The sequence below is a fragment of the Habropoda laboriosa genome, unplaced genomic scaffold (assembly GCF_001263275.1).
Source record: "Habropoda laboriosa isolate 0110345459 unplaced genomic scaffold, ASM126327v1 scaffold88, whole genome shotgun sequence".
NCBI classification, from domain to species: domain Eukaryota; kingdom Metazoa; phylum Arthropoda; class Insecta; order Hymenoptera; family Apidae; genus Habropoda; species Habropoda laboriosa.
In genome coordinates, this window is record NW_017100219.1 from 1750199 (window position 1) to 1774455 (window position 24257).

General features: G+C 42.9%; 1 protein-coding gene across 1 annotated transcript in view; it reads right to left on the minus strand.

Annotated features, from left to right (window-relative positions):
- Positions 1-13630: 13630 nt before the first annotated feature.
- Positions 13631-24257, minus strand: part of LOC108570978 (otopetrin-2-like) — a 47564-nt gene continuing 36937 nt past the window's right edge. Inside the window, exons 4-8 of the mRNA XM_017932919.1 lie at positions 21003-21205; positions 18916-19229; positions 15756-15921; positions 15368-15653; positions 13631-14367 (exon numbers count right to left, since the gene is read on the minus strand). Coding sequence (XP_017788408.1) covers positions 13662-14367; positions 15368-15653; positions 15756-15921; positions 18916-19229; positions 21003-21205 — 1675 coding nt within the window. The 3' untranslated portion in view covers positions 13631-13661. The remainder of the gene's footprint in view (positions 14368-15367; positions 15654-15755; positions 15922-18915; positions 19230-21002; positions 21206-24257) is intronic.

Below are 24257 nucleotides of genomic sequence, written 5' to 3' on the forward strand. Positions count from 1 at the left end.
TGGCTATCTCTTTCTTTAGCTCTCTCTCTCTCTCTCTCTCTCTCTTTGGCTCTCTCATTCTTTAGCTTTCTCTCTCTCTCTCTTTCTCTTTGTGTGTTTCTCTTGTTTTTCATCTTTCACGATTTATACCGTGTCCTTGTCTGTTTGAAGAGAGAAAGGAGGATTGGAATGGTGGACGAGTTTAGGTCTCTCCTTCTTGTGGAGAACGTTGCGGGGAATGAATGCGGGTGTCTCTTTATCTTGCGCGATGCAATTGCATCGGAGGGTGGCCTCGAGTGGCCGGAGTGACGGCTTAATCGGAGCACCAGGGGAACTTGGAGGACGGCTCCCGCGTCTACCGGCGTCTCCTGCGTGTCGAGGATTCGTTTCTCCTAATGGGGAGCGGTGATTTGTGTGCTTCAACCTTTTATGCCCGACGATCATTCTTCTAACTTATTTGCGTGGAATAGTTTCGAGGAGGTTTGTCGATCGCTGCTGTTTCGATGAATTTTAGTGTTTCTTTTGGGTTGTTTCTGTGGAGAGAAATTTTCACTAATTTTTCTTCCACGAGATTTCAAAGGCACTTCTTCGCAGCCTCTGCGTTCAAACCTGCCACTCTTTCTTGTTTTGCATCGTTCGAGGCGATTTGTTGTGCTTGAAGCTTTCATGTAGAAGGCTGATTTTTACAATGGAATTGCAATTCCTATTCCTTATTTATGCTACAGTTCTAAGTGGTATATCGAACGCTCAGTTTTACAGACGAATTTTAATTCCTATTCTTTATTTATACTATAGTGATGTAATTTCTCATTTTAGATTATTCAAAGCAATTTTTCTGCTTGAAACTTTCATATCGAACGCTGATTTTTCTAACTTATTTACATTTAACCCTTTGCACTCCAAGCATTTTTCGATAAGATTAATAGTAAAACTTCCGAAACCACAAAGTTTTGTCCTGAAAAAGGAAAGAATTTTCAATGCCTACGAATTTACTTATTTCTATTTCTTACGTTAATTTGCATTATTTCGATAATACAAAAAACTCTGAATTCTATATTTCAAAATTCTCCAAAGTAATTACGCGTGTCGCCATAAAAGCGTCGTTGTACCGCGAACTGTTGATATTCCAGAGAATTTGACCAACCGTTGCTTTTTCCCCGAATTTAAATTTTCAATTTTATATTATTCGAAATCTTGACTAATTTCTGCTCCAGAAAATTCGCAAGCTACTTCTCCGCGGGTCAACAAAGGCCCCGCGTTCGAGCCTAGATTAAAAACAGGGGTGGTATGTAGCGTGTATATCGGTAGCGATCGAATTGCCACGGTGTGCTACTCTTTCGAACCCGCACGCTCGTGAATAAATAAACAGCGTGCAAATGGCGATGCAAAAGAGGCGACTTTTTATTCCATGGAAATTGACGATTCACGTTCATTTATATACGGCCCCGTTCAGATTTCACAGGTCCTCCTCGCTACTTCCGCGACTCACTCGCTCTCTCTCTCTCTCTTTCTCTCTTTCGCGGTTATTGATTTTTTCCATTACGATTTAAACGGGTCCCAGTAACGATGGATACGAGAGCGTATTACGCAGAGTTTGACGGGCTAAAGTACACCCTCGTCGGGAGCCTCGACAACGCCCACGAGGGTTGAATTTAGCCCTTAATTACGGGGACCAGCTCACGAACGATCAGCCAGCAGAATGTTTGCCTCCCCAAGGGTTTCCTCTATCACGCTTTGCCAGATGTCCCCTGCACACCCCCGAAAAACCATTATTTCAATCCACCTCGAAACCCTTCATCCCTTAAAAAAAAAAACAAATACCTTATTTATATTTGTAGGATCGCGAGCGTTCTTGCCTTCGCTCGTTCGCTTCTTGAGAAACATTTCTGGTTTCTCGAGAAACGAACGGCGAGGGCAATAAAAGCGCAGATAGAGGGAACAGACCCTTTCCGCGAGACCTCGGCGATGCGCGTTAATTTTAAGGCAGTTTTCACCGTCGCGGAAAACCCAGAAGCGTGTGTGTGCGTGTTTAAAAAAGCAAGAGCGTGGAATGAGTGACAGAGTGTAGGGTAAGATTTGGAGGAGAGGAGACTTTGACTTGATAGCGTGGAACGAAAAATTCTGTGGGGAGAATTCAGCGTGGAAACAGCGTGATTTATAGTTGACGTAAACTGTTGGGTAACCAACCGTTTAGCGACAGTGAGTCACGGAGTCACCCTAGAAATAGTAATGTAACGATAGAGATAGTAGCCCTGCAAAAACAAGTTACTCATCAACTTCCTGACTGTCCCTTTAAAGTTCTTAGTAATTCGTCACCAGAGCCCCAAGTTCACCTTCTCCCCAAAATCCCATCAGTCAGAGTTAGTCCAACACACCAGCAGCGAATACAAGTTTACCTCTCTTCTCTTTTTTTATATAAGAGATTTGATGGGACCCCCTGGAACAAGATATCACACAGGGAGTGTCGAAGGGACGTCAACTTTGATCTGCTCTTACTAGCGGTAGCCAGTTTATCAGAAGAGACGTTTAAGTAACATTTATGTGTTTCTGTTATACAGTGGATTCCGGTTAATTGGGACACATTGGGGCCGGAGTAATTTGTCCGAATTAAGCGAATTTCAACGGGCAAAATATGAACAACGTATGTAATATTCGGTCTTGAATACTGTTACGGAACGGGACGTAACGGTTGAGATCGCTTTCGTCTCGGGTTGGTTAAAGGCGTAAAATTCCAGAAATGTGTTTGATGTCGTTTTTATTTAATGTTTAGTTCGAGCGGGTGTCGTTCCAGGTGTATTGTTTTAGACTATCTGTCAGTTTTATACTAGTTTTGGCACCTTGCTTCCGACCAATCAATGGTCAGGAAAAGGGCCTGGAGTCGAGCGTCGCTTCGTAGGTTTTTCCCGACTTCGCACCCTTCCTACCTGCGGCGGTTGCTTGGCGTTTTTGGTTTATAATTATAAAGGTCTTTGGTAATGATAATAATAATGTTAATAATAATATAATAGTATCTAATAATGTAGGAACCGACGACGGAAAAATATCGAGGGACCCAACGGGAATCGAACTCGGGACCTTCGGCTTAGCAAAGTCGAGGCTTTGCGCGCTACGCCAACCACTCTCTCCCTATTCTCCCGTGCCGTTTCCTATTTTTTGGTATGAAGGCCCCGGTACTACAATAACAATGTGTGGGGGAAAGACAGCGGGTTCGTAACAAATACAAATGTGTGTTTAAGCATGCAAACAAAGCTAACAATAAGTAAATAAACACGTATTTATATTCCGTTCTTCAGTATCTGTCCGAAATAAACGGCGGTCCCCCTTAACCGGCGTCCCAATTAACCGGAATCCACTGTATATTTCGCAAGTGTCCGGATACTGGTGTAGCCATTCGAAAATATAGATCAATAGGGATTAGCATGACACAGTGAGCGGAAAAATTGACAAAAACACCACAGGAGTGAAGAATATGCGATAAAGAATACAACGTTTACCCCTCTGCGCGAAGTTCGCGTCTTATACATAGAGTATCATTGTTGCAAATAAATATTATTGTTCGAGCACATCGCCTCGAACGACACACCACGCTTGTTAGCTGGCTTCCTCGCTCGCGCGATCCTCCAAAGTCGCGAGCCCGTAACACTCCGTCTCCTTCCCCGCGGACGTCCTCCTCACCATCCTGGCCACCATGGAAGTATCGGTACCATGGGGAGAAGGACGAGGAGACTTTTCGGTTAAGCCGAATCCGTTTTCGGAGAAGTCAGTCTACCTTCAAACGCGCTACGACTAAAACCATATACAGTAATGTCTCCACAAGTGTCAGTCCGCAAGGAACCTAAACCTGACACTTGTAGAGTCAGGGACTGTTTTCGAGCCTCGCGCCCGCCTTTGTAGTTTGCCGAACCTAGCCAAGTACAGCGAATAAAAGATAAGGATGAAACGTGAGTCGAGACAATCGAGCGATTTAAATACCAACTTTTTTAATTTTACGTTTTTTATCCCAAAATTTTTCTTAACATATTGATGAGATTTTTCTGATGAAAATGACATCAAACACGACATAATTTGAACAACATTTACTTATTAACACGTTCACTGTCACGCCAGATATTTCACTGCACTGAGATAAAACAAATGCCCTGTATTACATTGCATAGGGTCGGCCTACCGTTTGACTGCCAGTTGGAGAATTGGCCTGCCGTTTGACCGACACTTGTAGAATCGGCCCTACATTTGACTGACACTTGTAGAATCGGCCCTACATTTAACTGACACTTGTAGAATCGGTCCTACATTTGACTGACACTTGTAGAATCGGCCCTACATTTGACTGACACTTGTAGAATCGGCCCTACATTTGACTGACACTTGTAGAATCGGCCCTACAGAATTGTCGAGCCGTGAAATCTCGTAAAAGAAACCGAGTGGTGTAGCGTTACACGCTTGACTGACTGCGAGCGAGATAACATAGGCGCAGCAATGACGTAGACTTAGGTGTAGGACCATCTATACTGACACTTGTAGAATCCAAACTGGCTGACACTTGTAGAGACATTACTGTAGTTCTTCTCTCATCCTCGCAAGACGGCAAATACATATCACGTATCGGGAAGTATTGAATTCGTAACAATTCCGATTACGAACAATACCAACGAAACAATTATATCATAAGAATATAATCAGCGTCTACTTTCTCACCCGAGTTCCAACAAAACATTTACTTTTCTTAATAAATTATTACCTCGACACACTTTCCGAGCCTCGATCACAACCCCAATTCAAAACCCACGTATGTTCGCATAATTCCTCGGAAATTATCTCCGAGGAGATTAGCGGAGTGAAAGTGATTCCACGGAAACAAATGGACCGCGTATCAAGTTGACGTGTACATAGAGAGAAAGAGGAGGGAAGACAAAGCTCGAGAGGGGCGATCGACCAGCGAAGAGAGCAAGATACACACCCACGTCGATCCACCTGCGAGAGAACGTTATTACGGCGGTGCAAAGGGTCGTTCCGTTCGCACGCTCTCTTGTGCAACGCTCTCTTATCCTCCTCTCACGCGCGCCGCGATAAAAATGAGCACGCAACTCGGGATCCCCCGATTTCATCCAACTTCGCCTCTTCCCTCCCCGTTTCACTCGATCACCCGTGGTAATTCCACGCGGTGCGGTGTGTCGATTAATTCGAAAATCTCACCGGTCATCCAGGTTGAACTGTGCAACGTTAGGGTGGAGTGTAGGGCGAGCGGATGAAGAATCGTGGTTTCGTTTATTGTGTCTTTTGTTGGAACGCTGTTCGAGTGCGATTCTAGTTAGAGAAAGAAGTAACGAGGTTGCTGAATGGTCTGCAGATGGTTCGAATTAGAGTCGTAAACGTTCGCGCTGTAACGTTTACAATGGCGACGACCTTCTATGCACGCGGCCGTATGGTGTCTATAGAAGGATACGTTCGAGTAACTACGGCACCGATTTGTGTTTATAAATACTAAGGCTGGTTTGTGGAACGTTCTCGATCTGCACCGTGGGTGGCAAAAGTTTTGGCTTGCCTGGGCCGTAGGAAATACGTAATGTAATTGATGTACACCCAGTTCTGTTTTTACACGGTCGATACGTTCCAGCAAAAACCGTGTAAAAAAAGACATTGTGTACATACGTAGAAAAATAGAGGACTGGTTCCATATCCTTAAAACCTGTAAAAAGTAGCTAAAATGAAAGGATTCGTAGGAAAAACTTTATTAAGAGTCTTTGTAAAAAGCGAAATTTGATTTGTACGTGCATTCGTGCACAGTTTATTTTATGAAAACAAAAGGTAATTGAATTCTTAACCCTTCGGGCTCCAATGGCGCTTTTATGGCGACACGCGTAATTACTTTGGAGAAGTGTACAATTCAGACATTTTTTAGATTATTTTATATTATCAAAATAATGCAAATTAACACAAGAAATACAAATAAATAAATTCGTAAACACTAAAAATCCTTTTTTTTTCAAGACAGAACTTTGGCTTTCCAGAAGTTTCACTATTGATCTTATCAAAAAATGCTCGGAGTGCAAAGGGTTAGAGTGCAGAAATTCAGGAATTAAAAATTGAAAACAGCGATAGCGATGAAAACAACGTAACTTTATTCGCTGTTATCGGATATCATACGCGTTCGTTTGCGTAAGACTGGTTCAATATGACTATCATCGCTCGAAATATCGAATGAAACTGTGCAAAAAGGAAATTGAATTTATTTTTCTAGACCGGGTTAAAACAAAACCGTGTAAAAACAGAATTGGGTGCATTTGGTCATCCCATGAAATCGCGTCGAAAGCAAAAAATATTTTAATGAAAATCTAAGAAAATTCTGTGGCGACAATTGAACCTCATTTTGAACGATGCATAGCCCTTGAGGGCAACACGGTGCCCGGCGGGCCGCGAGTTGAACACACCTGGATCCACGCAATTCTCGCGCAGTTAAATCGACGAAAAATTCATCACCGCAAGTAATATTACGCTAATGTATCGCGGAACCTTCACCACACGAACGAGTTTGAAGCGATGCAACTCGATTCTTGATTATGTCAGCACCGGGAGACGCTGCATTACGAGACTTTGATGCAAGCATGCACGCGGTATTAGAAGTCACACCAACTTCTATCTTCCATTAATCGCGCAATTAGGGCAAATTGAGATGCGGAGGTGCCGCTAAGTGCTTTGTCTCGGACAGAATAACCTGTCGTCTGAAAAATTTCGGAAAATATCAGAGAAACTGGGAGATACCAACCCGAATGGCAATTAAGGCGATTTCCTGATTAAGAGAGCACGCACGTAATATGGAAACCAGTTGAGTCCGGTATGTACGAAGGATGCACCGGTGCGCGCATGTTAACTAATGCAGTCTGTCTGGTTGACCTTGGGGATTTTAGCGCATGCACGCGACAATGTGGTATGATTAGCGGGGAATTAATTGAAGACGCGTTCGACGATTGCGTAAGGCCTTCTAACGTGATGCTCAGTTTCGCGTGCAAGTATTTCTCGTTCCGGTAAATTCACGATTTTTGTGGAAATAAGTGTTTCGTGCGGAGCTGGGAAGAATGGTAGTGCAATAGGATCACCTTTCCTAATGCAATTTTAAAGACGGAACACTTGTATTTTTGTTATTGGAGGGAAACGAGTTTAAAGGAGAAGGTTTTTTAAGGTTCCAAAATATAGAAAATCATTCATTCTCGTATAATACTGATCTCCGCTCTGAATATCGGTATACCTATTTTCGTTATTGGCCGAAAATACATTTAAGGGAACATGGTTTTCTTTTTTTTATTGGGAGATTAAGGTCACATGCACCTTCTGAGGTTTAGTGACCACAGTGAGTTTATTCAGTGGTGAAGTCTATAGTAGGTGGTGCAAACCAATATCTTTCAAGAAGTTTATAGCTTTTTTACTTGAATCTTCTTTCTGAAGCATGGTCAGTGAATTCGGCAAGTTATGTTGCATCCTTTTCATATTGTACTTTGTGCAGGTTATCAGGATGTGATCAATGGAGTTTTGTATCCCGCAGATATCACAGTTGTTTCGTTCCTTTTTGGTGATCAGATGGGAGTGTGACCTATTCTTATTCGTGTTAGCTTTACTCGATCCTTCCTGTTCAGCAGCCAAGCCGGGTTGGCATCGTTTATACTGTTTCGGATTCTGTGTAGTTTAGTCGGTCTTGAATTTTTCCACTCTTCATTCCACGATTCTATTGTCGCTTTAGTGAGGTAATTTTGAAAGTCTTGATAGAATATAGGGACATCGTTTGATTCGGACGTACTGGAGCTGGGAAAAGGGTTTCTAAGGTTCTGGAATAGAGAAAGACAGTTCTAAATTTCGCGACGTTTATTCTTTCGAGTGCCATGTAACACTGATCTTCACTCTGAATATCGGCACACGTATTTTTGTTATTGACCGAAAATGAGATTGACAAATGATTTCTAAGGTTCGAAAATATAGAAAGACTGAGTTCTGAATTTCGCGGCGTTTATTCTTTCATGTGTCGTATGTACAACACCGATCTCCACTCTGAATATCGTCAGACATTTCTTCTATTTATTTATGTCCTTGCAGCGGCAAAGATGAAACGTTAATACGCGAAAGCTTCACACATGGTACAGTTGACCGAAGCAATATTATTGAGGAACTTTAATTAGCGAATAAAGATTGACTCGATCGACTGCAGAGAAAAAAAACGTTTATTGATAGAAATGAAATACAAAAAAGCGGAGGCGAAGAAGGTAAGTGAAAAACAGTTACTCAGTTCGTGGTTGTCGCACGACTTCTTAAAATGCGAAGAAGCATTTGTTATATACTTGGATCGGAACCACGGTCAGCGGACCCATGGCTTTTATGGCCCGGCCTGGGCCTACGTTAAGCAGAGAAACTCACAGTAGGAAAAGGAAAAATTCAAAATATAATCTATTCTCGATAAATATAGCAATGTCGTAAATTAAAAATTACGCAGCCTCGCCAAGAACCGTGCGTCATTCCTGAATCGACATTTAAAATTTCTACCATGCCCAATAGTAATCTCCCTGTTAGTCAAAATTAATTCACACCTGTCTGCACAGACAAACTTTTGAAATACAGGAAGAACCAATTCGTCGACATCGAATTTCGTTATCCTCTTCTCAAATCACGCGTACTCTGACCGATTTCACGACCTCGTTATATCGCTTCCATCGGCTGTACATACCGCACAACTCTCGTGTACCGGCGAAGCTCGTTTTCACTTGAAATCGTGCTCGAGAAAGGTCGATTTAGGCTGATTCTACCTGGAGAAAGTCGACTTCCTTCTCGTTCGCTCCAGTTTAAGTTACTCTCGTCGAATGACCGTGGATTATTAAAGACGAGCGTGCATACCTCGACGAAGAGCGATCGAGAGCTGCGATGTTGGGAATCGGTGGAATTTAGGTCGACGCTCGACCTGGCAGAACGACTCTCCGTTGCTTTATTTACTTTGCTGAACTTCGAGATATACGTAGATAGACGCGTCGGAGGAAGGATTTTGATCTGGATATTGCGTTCGCTGCATCGTTGTCATTTTTATTATTGCCAGAGATACAGTATATATATATATATAGCTTTTCAAGCTCGTGGATTCATCGTTTTTACTCAGGATCCGTGAATCTAGGTGCCCCACTTAAATTGTGCATCGAATGTTTTTCACAATATCGGACTACTGTGCGGAACTACTGAAAACTCATTTCGAAGAAGCAGAACCGCACTGAAATTGAACATTTTTATTTCAAAAAGTTTCTATAGCGTTCGATACACTTTTGTCGATGTATTGAAAGAGCGTTGATTACGCGTGCGTAAAAATTGAAATGTCTGAGAGAAAGAAACTTCTGAAAGACGTTTTCAATATACACTCGAGTCTCCTTTCACGCGTCCATCTTTAATTTAATTCATTTATCTTTAACGAAGATTACGTTTCTTCAGATTAAACGGCAAAAAAGCGCGGGAACTTTGAAAAAAAGACGCTTTCAATTCGAGTCTCTTTTTACGCGTCTATCTCTAATTTAATTCATTTATCTTTAATTTGTCTTTTTAATGCTGTTTCCAAGTTACACGGTGCGCATATCTCATGGAAATTTGGGGTCTAAGACACTCGAACTCGCGATTTGACGAATTTAATTCGAAGAGTGTCGTTGCGCTCGCGGCAAACTAACGCCACAAGGACAATATTATAGTAGACGATTTAAGATGGTGAAAGAACACCGAGTATTCAGCTACTCTGTCCTCTTATTCTCCGTAATTTTTTAATTTTTCTTAATAAGAAACTCGACCGATCTCAGGATCACATCTTTTCAAATTGAACGGCAAAAAGCGCGGGAACTTTAAAAAAAAAGACGTTTTCAACATACACTCGAGCCTCCTTTCACGCGTCCATCTTTAATTTACCTTTTTAATGCGGTTTTGAAGTTACGTGATGCGCATATTTCATGGAAATTTAGGGTTTACGATACTCGAACTCGTGACTCCAACGAATTTAATTCGAATATGAAGAGTGTCGTTGCGCTCACGACAAATTAACCTTCCTGAACTCGCGTAATTTTTCTGCGCATAGTGACTCACGTCGCTCTCGCACCGATATTTAAATTATCGGAACATGGTATTTATACCGTACAGTTTCGTGTAATTCGTTACAACAAGAAGGAGGGGCAGGGTGAGAGCGTCAATTGTTTCTGAAAAATAAAGGAATTCCGATTTCGTCGGTCTGCGGGACCGCCACGCGAGTCTAAATAGGAAGATTAATGCCGTAAGGGCAATATTATAATAAACGACGTAAGATGGTGAAAGAACACCGAGTATTCAGCTACTCTGTCCTCTTATTCTCCGTAATTTTTCAATTTTTCTTAATAAGAAACTCGACCGATCTCAGGATCACATCTTTTCAAATTGAACGGCAAGAAGCGCGGGAACTTTAAAAAAAGACGCTTTCAAGATACACTCCAGTCTCATTCCACGCGTCTACCTCTAATCTCATTCGTTTATCTTCAATTAAGTCTGCGTTTCTTCAGATTAAACGGCAAAAAAGCGCGGGAACTTTAAAAACAAAGAACAGAACCTAAAGATGAAGCCTGTAATGAAGGAAACCAATGTTATTATTGCGGACGAGTGTATTGCAATTCGTAAGGTACAAATAGTACAAAGGGTATAAGAGTACAAACATTGCGTAGGAACTAGAGTATGCGGACATAGAAAAAGTACAGTTTAGAGACGTGACATAGAAGGGTAAATCGTTCGTTCTCCTTTCCCTCGTTCACCCTTGCTCGAACGTTCGAATTGCGCAAATCGTGACTTACCTCCGTTTCGTTTCGTTTCGTTTCTTTTTTTCTCTCTCATTTTTCTTTCGCCTCGATTTTCAGTCTCGTGCCGAGATCGTCGCAGGTTTATTCTTTTCTCTCTCTCTCTCTCTCTCTCTCTCTATTCTCTTTCATTTTCTTAATACGACGTCGGAACCTTCTCACACGCGAGGGGAAATTAAAACGGAAATTGAAAGTTTCTCTTAACGTCGTCCAAGAAACGCGTTGGACGAGGTGAGCAAAAGTACAGAAGAAAATGACGGAAGGGAAGAACAGCGTGGTTGAGGATGGAGAGGGGGGGAGGGGGGAAGGACGAAGGAAAAGAGAAATAATGGAAGATGGATCTCGACACGAGCCTCGATCAATAAACGTAACGTGTCGCGCGTAAATCCTATATCTGATAATACAATAAATATTATAATAGAACAACGCAATAATAATTATTTTTATATTTTGTATATATATGTGTATATATTATATATAATATAGGAAGAAACATGTCGACACAACTAGCTCTAAAACACCGAGAGGATCCATTTTGCTTTTTTTCTCATCTCTTCGTTTCGTCTCAATCGTCGCTTATCCTTTCTTTCGCCGTTTCCGCTTCTCTCTCCCATCCTTTCTTTCTTTTTCTCGCTTAACTCTCGTATTTACAGCCGCCTCACAGTCGAATTTACATCTTACAAAAGAATCAACCGGATCAACTATGCAATAGCTCGGCTCTCCAGCTATCATAGCTGAACGTGATCGCTTCATCTCGACGGAAGGAAAAAAAGCGCCTATAGCACGGAGAAAAACACGCGTTAACTAGAAAATGTCTCTCTACCCAACGTTTTACGTTTCCTTTCGCTCTTCCTCTTTCACCCTTGCCCATTTTCTTCTATCTCAAGGACACACAATCGCACGATATATTTGATAAAATTCAAGCAGACAAAATTCGCATTCTTGCAAGAACAGCAGTATTGCACACCGACCGATTCGATTTTCACTCACTCTTTATTTCGCGGATTGGATCGGTTTCTCGCTCTCGCTCGATCCCTTCGAAGTTTCCGTTGAGCAGAAAATACGAACGCATCTCGAGCGGGTCGCCTTCGGCTCGATCGATCTCCCCGATCGTTCGGTAGCCATTTTGGTTCCTTCGTTTAATTACTCGCAGCTTGGACAGCACACTCGACGGATTTAAGGCTTAATGATATGATTTCGCCGTTGTACTCTGTTCCTCCATCGAACGCTTCAACTTTCCACCCTCTTTCAATCATTCCGCGTTATTACTCGAATCTATTGGGAATCTACCGCGCGACGACGCTTCCGCGTTACTATCAACGTTCGATTAATACCTCGTTCACACCCAACGATCTTTGGTGTCATTTTAAAGCGATAGGAAATAACGCACGAAGCGTCGATTCGGTGCTATCGTTAACACTGATCTCTCACACACTCTCTTTCTCACTCTCTCATTCTCTCTCTGTAAACAATACCTCGAATTTCGACTCGTGAAAGAACGTGCGCAACGTCGCGCGAGTGGTCGTTAGAAAGACGTGTAATCTTCGAGTGGACTTTTCTTCTCTTTTTCTCAGCGTGTAGGATAATTGAGTTGGTTTGCATGTCGCTTCCTCGGAACGCGAATCGATCGACGTTGCCACGCGCAAATCGACAAGAAACAGACCCTTTACTACGTAACACTACTATTACGACTAATTTCGCGACGGACGCATTGACTTTCTCAAACTGCCTTCTATTTCCTTCGTTCCTCACCTTTTTCTCTCTCCCCCTTTTTTCCATCATCGTCGAACAAAAAGACTTCAACATCTACATAGGATAACAATATAAAAATGCACGAATACGAGGACGTCGACAGCCAGAGGACATTCACCGATCCGCGATCTGTTTCCCTCAATTCGCTAGTTTTCCCTTCTTCCTTTGTTTCCTTTCCTTTTCGATTTATCTACTTTGGACGCGAGAGACGCTATGTTTAAGTTGCAGTTTTGTACTACGTGGAAGACGGATGTCCGTGAAGAGTATCATCGTGTAACATCGAAGGACAGATCATGGGGGATTCTCCGGGGGGACTTGCGTCAAAAAATCGTTCTTCATCTATCACCTTAACCGTCGTCAACCTAAGGTTGCCTAGATTTCAGTCTTACGAACGTTTAACGACCAAGGACAAAAAACACTTCTCTCTCGCACACACACTCTCTCTCTCTCACACACACTCGCTACAATTCTTTTTTCATTTTTTTTCTCATTTTTTTGATCAAGTAGAAAATCGTCTTATCGCTTACGTATCGAACAGAAATCTCTCATTCATTGTTCCCGAGAAAAATCGAAGGAACAGCCTCGACGATTCTAAGCGGACTAAATCGTGTCTAGAATGAACCTCGGTAAAAATTGTGCGTCGTTTCAATCGTGCCTCCTCCTCTCGTCCCTTTAAATCGATTAAAAAGACAAAAAACTGCGCCAGTTCGACGCGAACCTACGTCTATGTACACCTGAATAGATCGCTATTCAGCGCGAGGACGATCCAATTACAATAGCTTACCGATTAAATCTAAACGAGTCAGCGAATCGACCTTTTTAATCTACCTAGAACCATTTTCGCGACGACTTCGAAAGCGGCTCGGCTAACCTGGCTTCTCCTCTGAAATTCTTTCAGGAGTTTACACAGGTGCGCGTGTGGAGACTCGAAGAAGAATCGTCGAACCACGCTACTCTCTCTCCCTCTCTCGAAAGGACCGTTTCTCCCAGGATTCACATGAAGTAAACCGGATCGTTCTCGGCGATGGCGTCCAGCCTGACCGGCAGGTTCTTCGGTCGTTGAGGAGTCGCTGTCTTGTACACGACCTCGCGGGATCCCTTGCGTCACATGTAGGTAGGCTTCACTTTGTACGCTCGTTTCCAAACTTCGCAGAGACAGACGGTGCTGTGGAACCTGTAGAAGATCGCGAGAGGCATCGAGACGTGCGTGATGATCGTCCATGCCCAGAGACCGTAGAAGTGTAGCTGGACAGGATGAGACTCTGCCCGAGATTTCTCCAACGTGTTGATCGCCCACATCGCTAGATTCGTCACCAGAAGGAACGTCACTATCTCTCTGCCTGGCTTTCTTCTGATTTGCTTCGCTGTCGCGACGGATCTCCTCGAAGCGTCTAGGATGAAGATCGTTTGGAAAGTCGTTTGTAGAACGCTGGCTAGAGCTGTTATCAGGACTAGGACGGTGTGCTTCGCCAGAGTGAACTGAGCACCGATGATGGTGAACGTGGAATAGATGAACATTCCTGTTTGCGCTGCTACCAGTAGGATGTTGTCCAGTTCGAGGTTTCTGTTCCCGTCGTAACGTAGCTTTCGCATTTGGAACATCCCTATTAGGGTGGCCATCGTGGACATTCCGTACAGCGTTAGCTCGCAGACGTTCACTTCTGTCACGGCGAAGCTGACTAACTCTGGACGAGAGATGAGGACGAAGAAGAGGATCAGGGAGATGATCGTTAGCACCAGAATCAGGATGCCCACGAACAGGCCTTTGTGGGCACGGGCGCAGTCCACGCTGTAGTGGTGAGGCGATCTTCTGTGGGAGTGGAGATTATGTTAGAGTAATCGACGCAGGCTTTGAAATATCTGTGTATACTTGGTAGAAGATATGTAGCGGGCTCGTCAATTTTCACGTTAAAGGTGGTAAAATTTTCATTTTTATTTTATCGAAATATGATTAAATGTTAGTGACATGTTTTCCTTTGGCTGTTTCTTCGCTGTTTGAAAAATTTTTATTTTATGAAAGTATTTTTAAGGATCGTCGAAGTTAGTTGGCCTCGCGCTATTTTGCTTTGTTACGATTTATGATAGAAAAATTTTAATTTTATCAAAATATGATAAAATGTTGGTGGACAGATATTTTTAAAGAGCGTCAAAGTCTATTAGCTATGTTTCTTTGGCAGGATTTACGGCAGGTACTTAGACTGCCTGTGACCAAAGAGAGTGTTTATAAAAGAAGACATAGATTGTTAGTGACTCGAAGTTACACAGTTATCAGGTGTCACAGAATCGACATTTTGGAAGAAAATTTGAGAAAGTTCAGAGATAGTAACAAACCCGATGTTACACTGCTGTAAAAATGGGAATACTGTTCTTAGAGGATCTAGCAACGAAGTAGGAAAGGCGAGGGTGTCTTCTGATAAAAGGACGGTGAGAACAGAACAGAGTGAACGAAATAGTAACCTGGCCATCGGTATTATTTCCAAGCCCCCAAAATCTCAAGTCAGACGCACCCAACAAAAGACTTTAATCTTCTAGCGGCCAAGCGATGACTGTGACTGGGTCAGTATAGACCCACATCTACTTCTCTCCTATTTTCATCAAATTTTTAAATACTCCACCATGAGAAACCCCTATTTTTCTGTTTTTATCGCTCTCTCAAATATACTACAACACAAAAATCGATGCCAAGTTGCTGAACATCTCACAAGCTTCCTATCTCCCCCAAACTGACATTTTAACCATGAAATTTCATTTTCTTTCACAACCTCGCCATACCTCTTCCACCAAGTGCATTCAGTTTCACAACGATTTACCTATAAGCGTGAGTATGATGCCTGGAACCTGGCGGCGTCTTAGGCTGCGAGAACGCCACTTTCGATATGTTCTTCCACATAACGTACAAAATCGCAGCGCAGATCAAACTGTACTCTATGGTGCATGGGAATAGAAAAGGGCTGGCGTCCTGTACCAACGATCCCATTATATTCGTTCTCCTGCACTCGTACATGTGATGCGGCCCCTTCAAACCTCTCGGAAGCCTGAGATGTTCTCCGTGATGGTAGTGACTGTGTCCTCCGAGATTCAGATTCACCTTCGCGCCTTAACATTCAATTTCAATCTCAATCTCCGGTTTCGTTCTCTGTCGATTATGCGTTCGAGTCGAAGCTGACGGGTAAATTACCCAGAGATAGAAGATATTACCTAGTCTATGGGAGATTTTCAGGGTGTTGTTCTCCGGGTCGTAGAACGTCAATATCTCGTGTTTCGTTTCCTGTACAAGGACGTTCAGCCAGACGGACAGATTCGTACCGATCATGTGCATCAGGCCGAAACGCGCAACCACTCGATGACGGTAAACTTTCATTTGCTGTCGAAGAGAACACAGAGAACGGTATTAACGTTTCCTGTTTGAAAGAAAAAAGAGGGAGAAAAGGTTGTTCGAAGCGTGAGACGAGAGAATAGCAGCGATCGATCTCCCTCCGCGACGTTCCAACGAGAATAATTCGATAATTGTCGGAGTTGATCGCTTTGTACGGCCAGGAGACAGTAGGAGAAAGCTTCGGCTTTGGAGAAGGTTGAAGTGGCGAAACGATTAGCGGTCCTCGATCGAGAAGCCTCGAGGACGGAAAGTTGGAATGAAAAGCTGGCTCGTGGGATGAATATCTGTCGCGTTCGGCCGAAAGGAAAGAGCAACGCTGTCGTTGGATAGGTCGACGGACGACTCGTGTTCCAGTATTAGTTTCAGGGTTGTTCACCCTTCCGTTTCATTAACCTTTCTAGCCGAGCTTCTCGTTTTGCACCGACGCTTTCGCTCTTTCATTACGTCCCCGCGCTCACACCGATTTCTGCAGCATCCACGCCGCTGTTATTTTTAGCCCCTTCACCTACTAAAGCGACTGACTCCCCCTCGATGATTTTCAGTTAACCGTCCCCTTTTTTTTTTCGTTTTACGCAACATCCTCGCGGGAAAAAGAAGCTGGCCAACCGTACCGCTGCCATTCTCGAGGAATTCAGACGATGGTGAGTACTGTTCATGCTTGGCTCTGTGTTTTCCAGGTGTAGTTATGTCGGTCTTCAACCCTTTCGTATTTACGGACGAGATATCCCGCGTGTCTTTCCATCGAGCAAGGACCAATTCGTTGGCAAAGTGTCGGGGTGAGGGATATCTCGTCCGTGGAAGAGAATAGGTTAAGAGACTTCGGTTGAATTGAACCTTCGGTCGTTATGTAGGGTGACGAAGAAAGGGACTTAAGAGGGTAGCTAAGAAGGTGAAATTAACGTAGGTGTTAAGATCAATTTTCCTGATGATCTACTTTTGTATTTAAGAGCGTTGGATATCGCGAATGAGTCGTAGATTTTAATAGAAGTTTTGGTAGATTTCAGCAGAGTGAAATTTATTTCAGTATGGTTTAACACTAGACCTACCGGCCGGGTTAAAATGACCCATTAGCAGCTTTCCAAAACCAGTTCGATACACAGTGTCGTGTAGTCGCGTCGGTTTGCGTTGTGTTGCAGACTTAGATCACCAGTAAAAATAGTCGGATAATTTTTCACGGAGTACTCTATCTCGAGCGTTGTGATATATAAAAGAAACTTGGTTGATCGTTCAGTGCTCGGACTGATTGAATAGCTGGTTGTTCGTTGGTTGGCGCTCGGAACAAGACTGATTCGAAATTCGGATGAGCGGAGTTAAATTTGGGAGGTGAAAAAATGGGAGAATATGGAAAATCGATTATTGGTCGTAGGGTGTTTCTTAAGTAGATGGAGAGAGGGTAAAAGTGGTGTCTGGGGTTTGGCAAATTCCGGGAAAAAGGGACACGAAAGAAGGAAAGTACTACATTAATAATTAGGAAGTCGGAACAATAGATGGTAAAAACGCGTCTCTAACCGTCTCGGCTAATCCTATCAGGTCCGTTTTACAACTGCCTTGAACTCTCAAACTAGAGAAATGAAAATGTTCGGTACGGAACACACAGCAAGTATTACCGTTTGTAACTTTTCGACTTTGTTCTCTTCTATGTGCGCTTCTATTTGTACCGATCTAATCTAACTGTTCATTCTCATTTTAGTTACATAAAAGTTCGCTTTTGGAAAGTCGCTAATAGGTCATTTTGACCCGGTTGGTTGTTCTAGCGTTAAATGCAGTAAGTGTTCCAATACTTATGAACTCGAGTGTCTGTTGATTAGACATTTTTTACTGCTCTCGGTGGTTGCTATAAACCCCTACAATATTCGCAAAAATATTCCTATCAACACTAAGAACTCTATTTTTACATCCTTTGTTACATTTCGGTAGCTTCTCATTCGGTAAGTGTCCCAATACTTATGAACTCGAGCGTATGTTAACACATTGCTGACGGTATGCCATAAATTGACACGTTTGACATGTGTAGTTTAAAAAAAATAATTTTTAACACTTCGTTCAATAATCCGGGTGCAGACGATACGAATTAGCGTATCTCCCGCGATAATTCGCGTCTCCCGTTTTTAATTAGACATTTTTATTTCCCTCAGTGATTACTGTAAACCCCTTAACGCTCAAATTTTTCTCAACGTGATGTACTAAAAACGATCAATTTTTTTTTCTTTTAATTATTTCCTAGGCGCATAAAAATAAGTTTCCCATTTATTTGTAACGCTGTAACTTACATTCTCACCGTAACATAGTAAGGATAGCGCAATACGAAAAGTGAAAGAAACTGATTAAACAAAATTGCATTTTGCGTAAGGCACGGGCATGAGTGTTAAAGGGTTAAACCCTTTTCTAGTCACCCTGTATATTATTCGCAAAACAATTTTTAATAACACCAAGAACCCTACTTCACATCCGTCTTCACATTTCAATACTCTTCTCATTCAGTAAGTGTCTCAATATTTATGAACTCGAGTGTATCTTAATTACACATTTTTTACTCCTCTCAATAATTACTATAAACCCTTACCTTTATCACCCTGCAAATTACTCACAAAAATATTCCCAAGAACTCTATTTCACATCCTTCTTCACATTTCAGTAAATGTCCCAATACTTATAAACTCGAGCGTACGTTAATTACTCATTTTTGACTCCTCCCAATAATTACTATAAACCCCTACAACGTGAAACCCTTCCTCTATCACCCTCTATATTCCTCGCAAAAATATTCCCAACAACAGTTAGTGTCGTATCGAGCTTCTCGGTGTTGAACTCGCTCTGTTGCCTCAGGCTGGGCCTGTTACAACGACGGTGGGGTAGCGTTTCAAACCACTGCGAAGAGTCACGCATGTAGGTGTTTGACTTCACCACTTGAGGATCGCTAGGAGGGAAATTGCCAACAACACCAAGAACCCCTCCATCCTCCGTTACCAAAAACCAACTCACCTCGTTGTTCAGAAATATAAAGTACATCTGTATGAAGATGAACGCCATCCTCGTGGCCGGTGTCAGGGCGAGCATGATATTGTGACACTTGGTGTTCCTCTCCAGCTCGAAGTACTGTCCGAACTCGAGACCTGAATAGATCATCGAACCGATACCAAACGCCACAGCGCCCATTCGAAGATAAAAGCTGCCGTAGTGTTGAGCCGGCCTTACGCTGCTCATGTGCGGGCACGTGGTGTCCGCAGCGTCGCTGTCGCCGCCGGCGCCGCTCGACGATCGCGACGAGTCCAGGTCGCACACGTCCTTTCGTTTCTCTTCTCATGCAAATTTATGGTAATCGGCACGGTTAAGATTAATGCGATTCTAACGGGGCCGAGCTCGCCGCTTCCCGTCGCGTCGGAAGCCGATTGAAAGCGAGCTCGTTTCACTCGCCGCCGTACTTTTTACCCTTTTCCTTCTTTTTTTTTTTTCTAACGCAACTCTACGCTTCTCACCGGAGAACGGGGAATTTTCTTCGTTGCTGCTTCGAACACGTTTCAGCGGTTAATCGTTGTTCGAGATTTAATTAACGCGCAGAGGAAGAAGTATAATGGACTGTTCGAAGGGTAGTTACGTCGATCGAGGTGTTAGTAAATTCTTATAGAACGAGCCACGATATAGCTCGTCAAATGGGTTACCGACGGAGTAAACATTGGAGTGTGGAGACCGTCGAGTTGACAGAAATAGAGCAGATAAAGGGTAGACTACCCTGAGTTGTCTAAAAATATGTGGAAGTTTGAGAATTTTTTTGTAGGTAGCTACTGAATCAGAAGTTTCAATTTTTTGAGGGAAAATAAAAGTAACTTTCAGCTGTTCTCTCGAATTTTTAAAAAGTAAGATTTTCCACTTGCAAATGTCATACCATTAACCCCTTCACGTATGATTTCTTTTCCTGACGGTGCATCTAAGCCTCAATTATTCACTACTTTCGTACCATATCGAGTAAGAAAAGCCTACGTATTATAGATTAATGAAATTTGCCAGTCTTCAGCTTTACGAATTAAATCGAAAATTGGAATCAAAATGAATTTACCGATGGAATTAGATTGGAATTAAAATGAACTTAAAACGAGTTTTCGATGTAACTGTTTTTATCAGATCTTGACCAAAATCTGTGCCACGAATCTGACTCGTTATTGTACGGCAAGGGGTTAATTGCAAATCGTCATTCTTTTATTCTACAGAAACCCAAAATGAAATAGAGTGTACTGACATCAGTAGGTCTCGTTCCTTTACTCTATAGCAGGGGTCCCCAAAATGCGGCCCGCGATGGCAGATCAGCCGCGATCTTGAATTTACTATACTAAATTTTATATGTAATACACTACCGGCCAAAAGTTTGGAATCACCAAGCACTGCAATTTACAGAAAAATTTCCAGAAAAAAGTCAGCGACTTTGAGAATTTTTCATCGTTCGAATCAATTGATATGAGATAAATTGGTAAATGTAGAATTGAGATAAACTTCAAATCTATAAAAAATTAGCAGCAGATTTAATATCGACGAAAAGTGGGAGGTGATTCGAAACTCTTGGCCTGTAGTGTATATCTTGTTATTATATAGATTGTATATACTTTATTGTCTTAACGGCCAATGGCCCGCGAAATATTTTCGAATTTACAATTCGGCCCACCTGGGCAAAACTTTGGGAACCCCTGTGTAGCGACATCGATAGGTCTCATTCTTTTACTCTACGGAAACCCAAAACGGAATACAGTGTACAACCCTAAATGCGGTCCAGTTCGAGGATTTAATTCACCATCTCGCTATATCGTGGCTCATACTGCGCAACTAATTTCGTAAAGTACGGAAAGGTGTAAAAAAGTGACAGGGTTGTTAGTGTGACCTGCGTCCATACTACACTAATCGTTCACTGCGCAATGGAATTACCTACTTGTGAAACAACACGCGGCAGACCTTCCTGAAACGTCAATTTGAACACCCTGTTTGTTAAACTCAGCTCGTACACACCCAATCGTACAATGAAAATTCCAAAGAGAAAAGCAAAAAAACATCACTCGATCGACGATTCACCGATCTCGACTTACTTGACTTCGGCTTGCCATCGCGTAGCAACGTGGCGTACATGTAGACGAGGAAGATCATGCTGCCGAAGTACAGATACAGGTAGAATCCTTCGTAGAACGACGGCGGTATGTAGGTGGATATTACTTCCGCCATTGGAAAGGCGATTCCCATAACGACCAACAGCTTTCCGTAGAGCGCGCTAAAAGTCGTCGCCAGGGCGTCGCTGCGTAACAAAACGGAAATTGTGCTTGAACGATTACACCTCTGTCCCTTCTTGCGTTACGTTTTCGTTCCCCTCTCCACCGGTTAGCCCCGGGGGGAAATTGGACTATTTCCGAGTCCCCTACCTGTTGTCTCCAATATTTTCCACGATCTCGATCATCTCATCACGATTACCAACATCAAAGCTCATCGTTTCACGCCTGCGAAACCAAGCGTTCGTTTTTTTATTCCCAGTCGCACAGTGTGATGGGAGTCGTGGATGAAACAAGCAAGCGAAACGAACAGTTTCTCACTCCGGATGAAAAATAAAGAGAAAATGGAAGAAAGAAAGAAAGAATCCGTTGCGGGTCACGGGAATGGGAAGCGTCAGATAGGTGGTGTGATACCATTGGCCGCAAATACATCCACCCCCGTAAGAATTGGCTCAATTACGGGTAATCGTGTGCCTCCACGCTCACATTCTCTATGCTTATGCGTCTCTGCGTGCGCGCGCCTGTGTGTGCGCGTGTATTTGATTCATAAAGTACCGGTAATTGCGGTGCAGACGTCGGTCAGGATAACCCGGAGGATCACGTGAAATTTCCGTGGTGACACATCCCCCCTCTTCGTCTATTCACGCGGCGTTAATTCGCCCGGTATGGAAATCAGTCAAGATGAAATCTTTCAACGGCGATCTGTCCGCGTGCGGTGCCCATTAAACACGCTGGAACCGTGAATATGACCCGATTTAACGACCAACCTTTTCTTCGTCACTTTGTCACACACACGGACGCACATCGACACAGAAGGTGCAGCTTAAATACGATTTACACGAGCAACGCGAATGGAAACGTTCGAGCGATAAAATAAAAATGACTGAATTATTATAAGAAACAAGGATGAGAACGGGAGAGCGGTAATTTCACTTCCGTTCGCCATACCAGGAAACGCGGCAATCGAGGGACGATTTCAAAGACAATACGTCGTTCCTCCTGAATTTCCAAGCAGAGAGATCATTTTGTATTAACCCCTTGAACTGCAATTTATTTTCAGGCAGCACTGCTCAGGCAGACGATTTCATTTTCTTATTAGTAAAAATAATATCTGTGTTAATGTTTAACAAGAATATTACAGTTCTAGTATTTGAACGAAAAAAGTGTGTGTTCCAACATAATGCTAATGTATTTGCAACAATTTCAGACAATGTAAGTATGTATATTCATCCGCATTTACTAATTACTGTAATATATACTAAAAAACATTTACTATAGACGGATATCACTAGTAAAATAACCGCTATTGCACTTCGTTAGTATGTCGTGTCGTGCGTTTACTTCACGCGATACTGGCTGCATAGATTTATACAAATTACATTGAAACTGTTACTAGAAGCATGTAAACAAATGTATCGAAGCAAAAGACTCGTTGCGACTTACATGTACTTCTCATATGAAAAGCTTCAACTATCAAAAGTTTGTGGCGAGTCCAGCTCGTCATTGTCAGTTTGCCCGAGAAAGTTCATGGCGAGCTGGACTCGTCATGTCAGTTCAAGGGGTTAAAACGATAAAATAAAAATTACTAAATTAACCCTCATGTGAATAACCAGGTACTCTTTTGCATAATTCTCGCTTAAAATATTTGATCTTCCAGGTAAAAGATTGAAATGTCCGGCCAGATCGCTGTTATTTCGCACATTTCTTATCTCCGTTTGCCTAAAGTTTAGAATTTTGTTATCAGGAGTCTACTAAAATTGGACGATAAAAATAGACGGCAATTCTGGTTATTGACATAAGGGTAAATGAAACACAAGGATGACAACGAAAGAGCGATAATTCCACTTCCGAAACGCGGTAATTGAGATACCATTGCAAAGGCACTACGTCGTTCTTCCTGGATCTCCAAGAAGACGGATCATTTTGTATTAAAAAAAAAAAATAGGAAGGAGTAGAAGAGACACCCATCCGGTGGAGAGGTAGAGAGTGTGATAAAAAAAAAAACAGAAGAAAGTGAAGAGAGAAGAATGGAAACGAAGGACTCACCATCCGAGCTTCTTCCACTTCCGGTCCTCGGCGACGTCGAGGAAGGCCGGTGCCGGGTAGCAGACCGCGGAAATCGGCTGCGAGGAGCATGGTAGAGCCAGGGCGAACTGGGGTGGCCGGTGTGCGCGGGAGGGTGAGCTGCTGCTGTGTCTAGACAGCGTTTCCGGTGAAACGATTACCGCGGACGGTGAAGCCGGTGACGGCAGGGCAGCCGGCAATCCTGGCCAGCTGTACAGATCGTTTCCTCATTATTTCTATCCTGTCCTTGGCCGGATCGATTCACTTTCGTATCGACGACTCAATTACAACGGATAATTACCGCGCTACGGCTGTGCACCGCCGCGGTATACGCTACCGCGGGGGTGTACACCGTCTGCGACACGAAATTGATCCTATCTGTTTCCTCTGTGATTTAAACATCTTTTTTCTTTCTCTCCCTGTCTCTGTGGCTCTTTATAATTGAACGGTACTTTAACTCGCAGTAATTGCATACTTCACCGTTAAATTATCGTATCAGGAGGCTTGTACGATTCTTTTCAGCCCGTCAACGGAGTTCTACTAATCAGACTGTGCGCAGAGAGATATCGTTGGTACAGAGTGTTTCGGTTTTTCTTGGAAGCCTGGGAGTTTTGCTTTTTGACACGTTGACTGTCACGTCGGATTTGCGTGTTTTGCTCAGGGGGCAAGAAGATTTTCGTTGTTCTAAGCACAGTGTTATATTGTGCATTATTTATTTTTTTTTTAACACGTTAAGCGCGGCGTCAGTCCGTGGTGACTGACAGTGAACTTTTCGTTTGAGTGGCGTAGGCCCGTGGGACCGGCAGTATCGTGTTTAAAAAATAAATCTTATGCACGTCTCCTTTTTTTTTTGCAATTTATGAACACTTCTTCTATCAACCCGGATTGGTATTTCTTCGTCCGAATGTCGTGTGAGCGCATTTGTCATCTTCTGTTCATACTCTATAACCGAACAGCTCGCAAAGTGATCGCCGCTGTGTGCCGCCTGAACGGAAAGCAGAGCGAAATCGGCTCCGC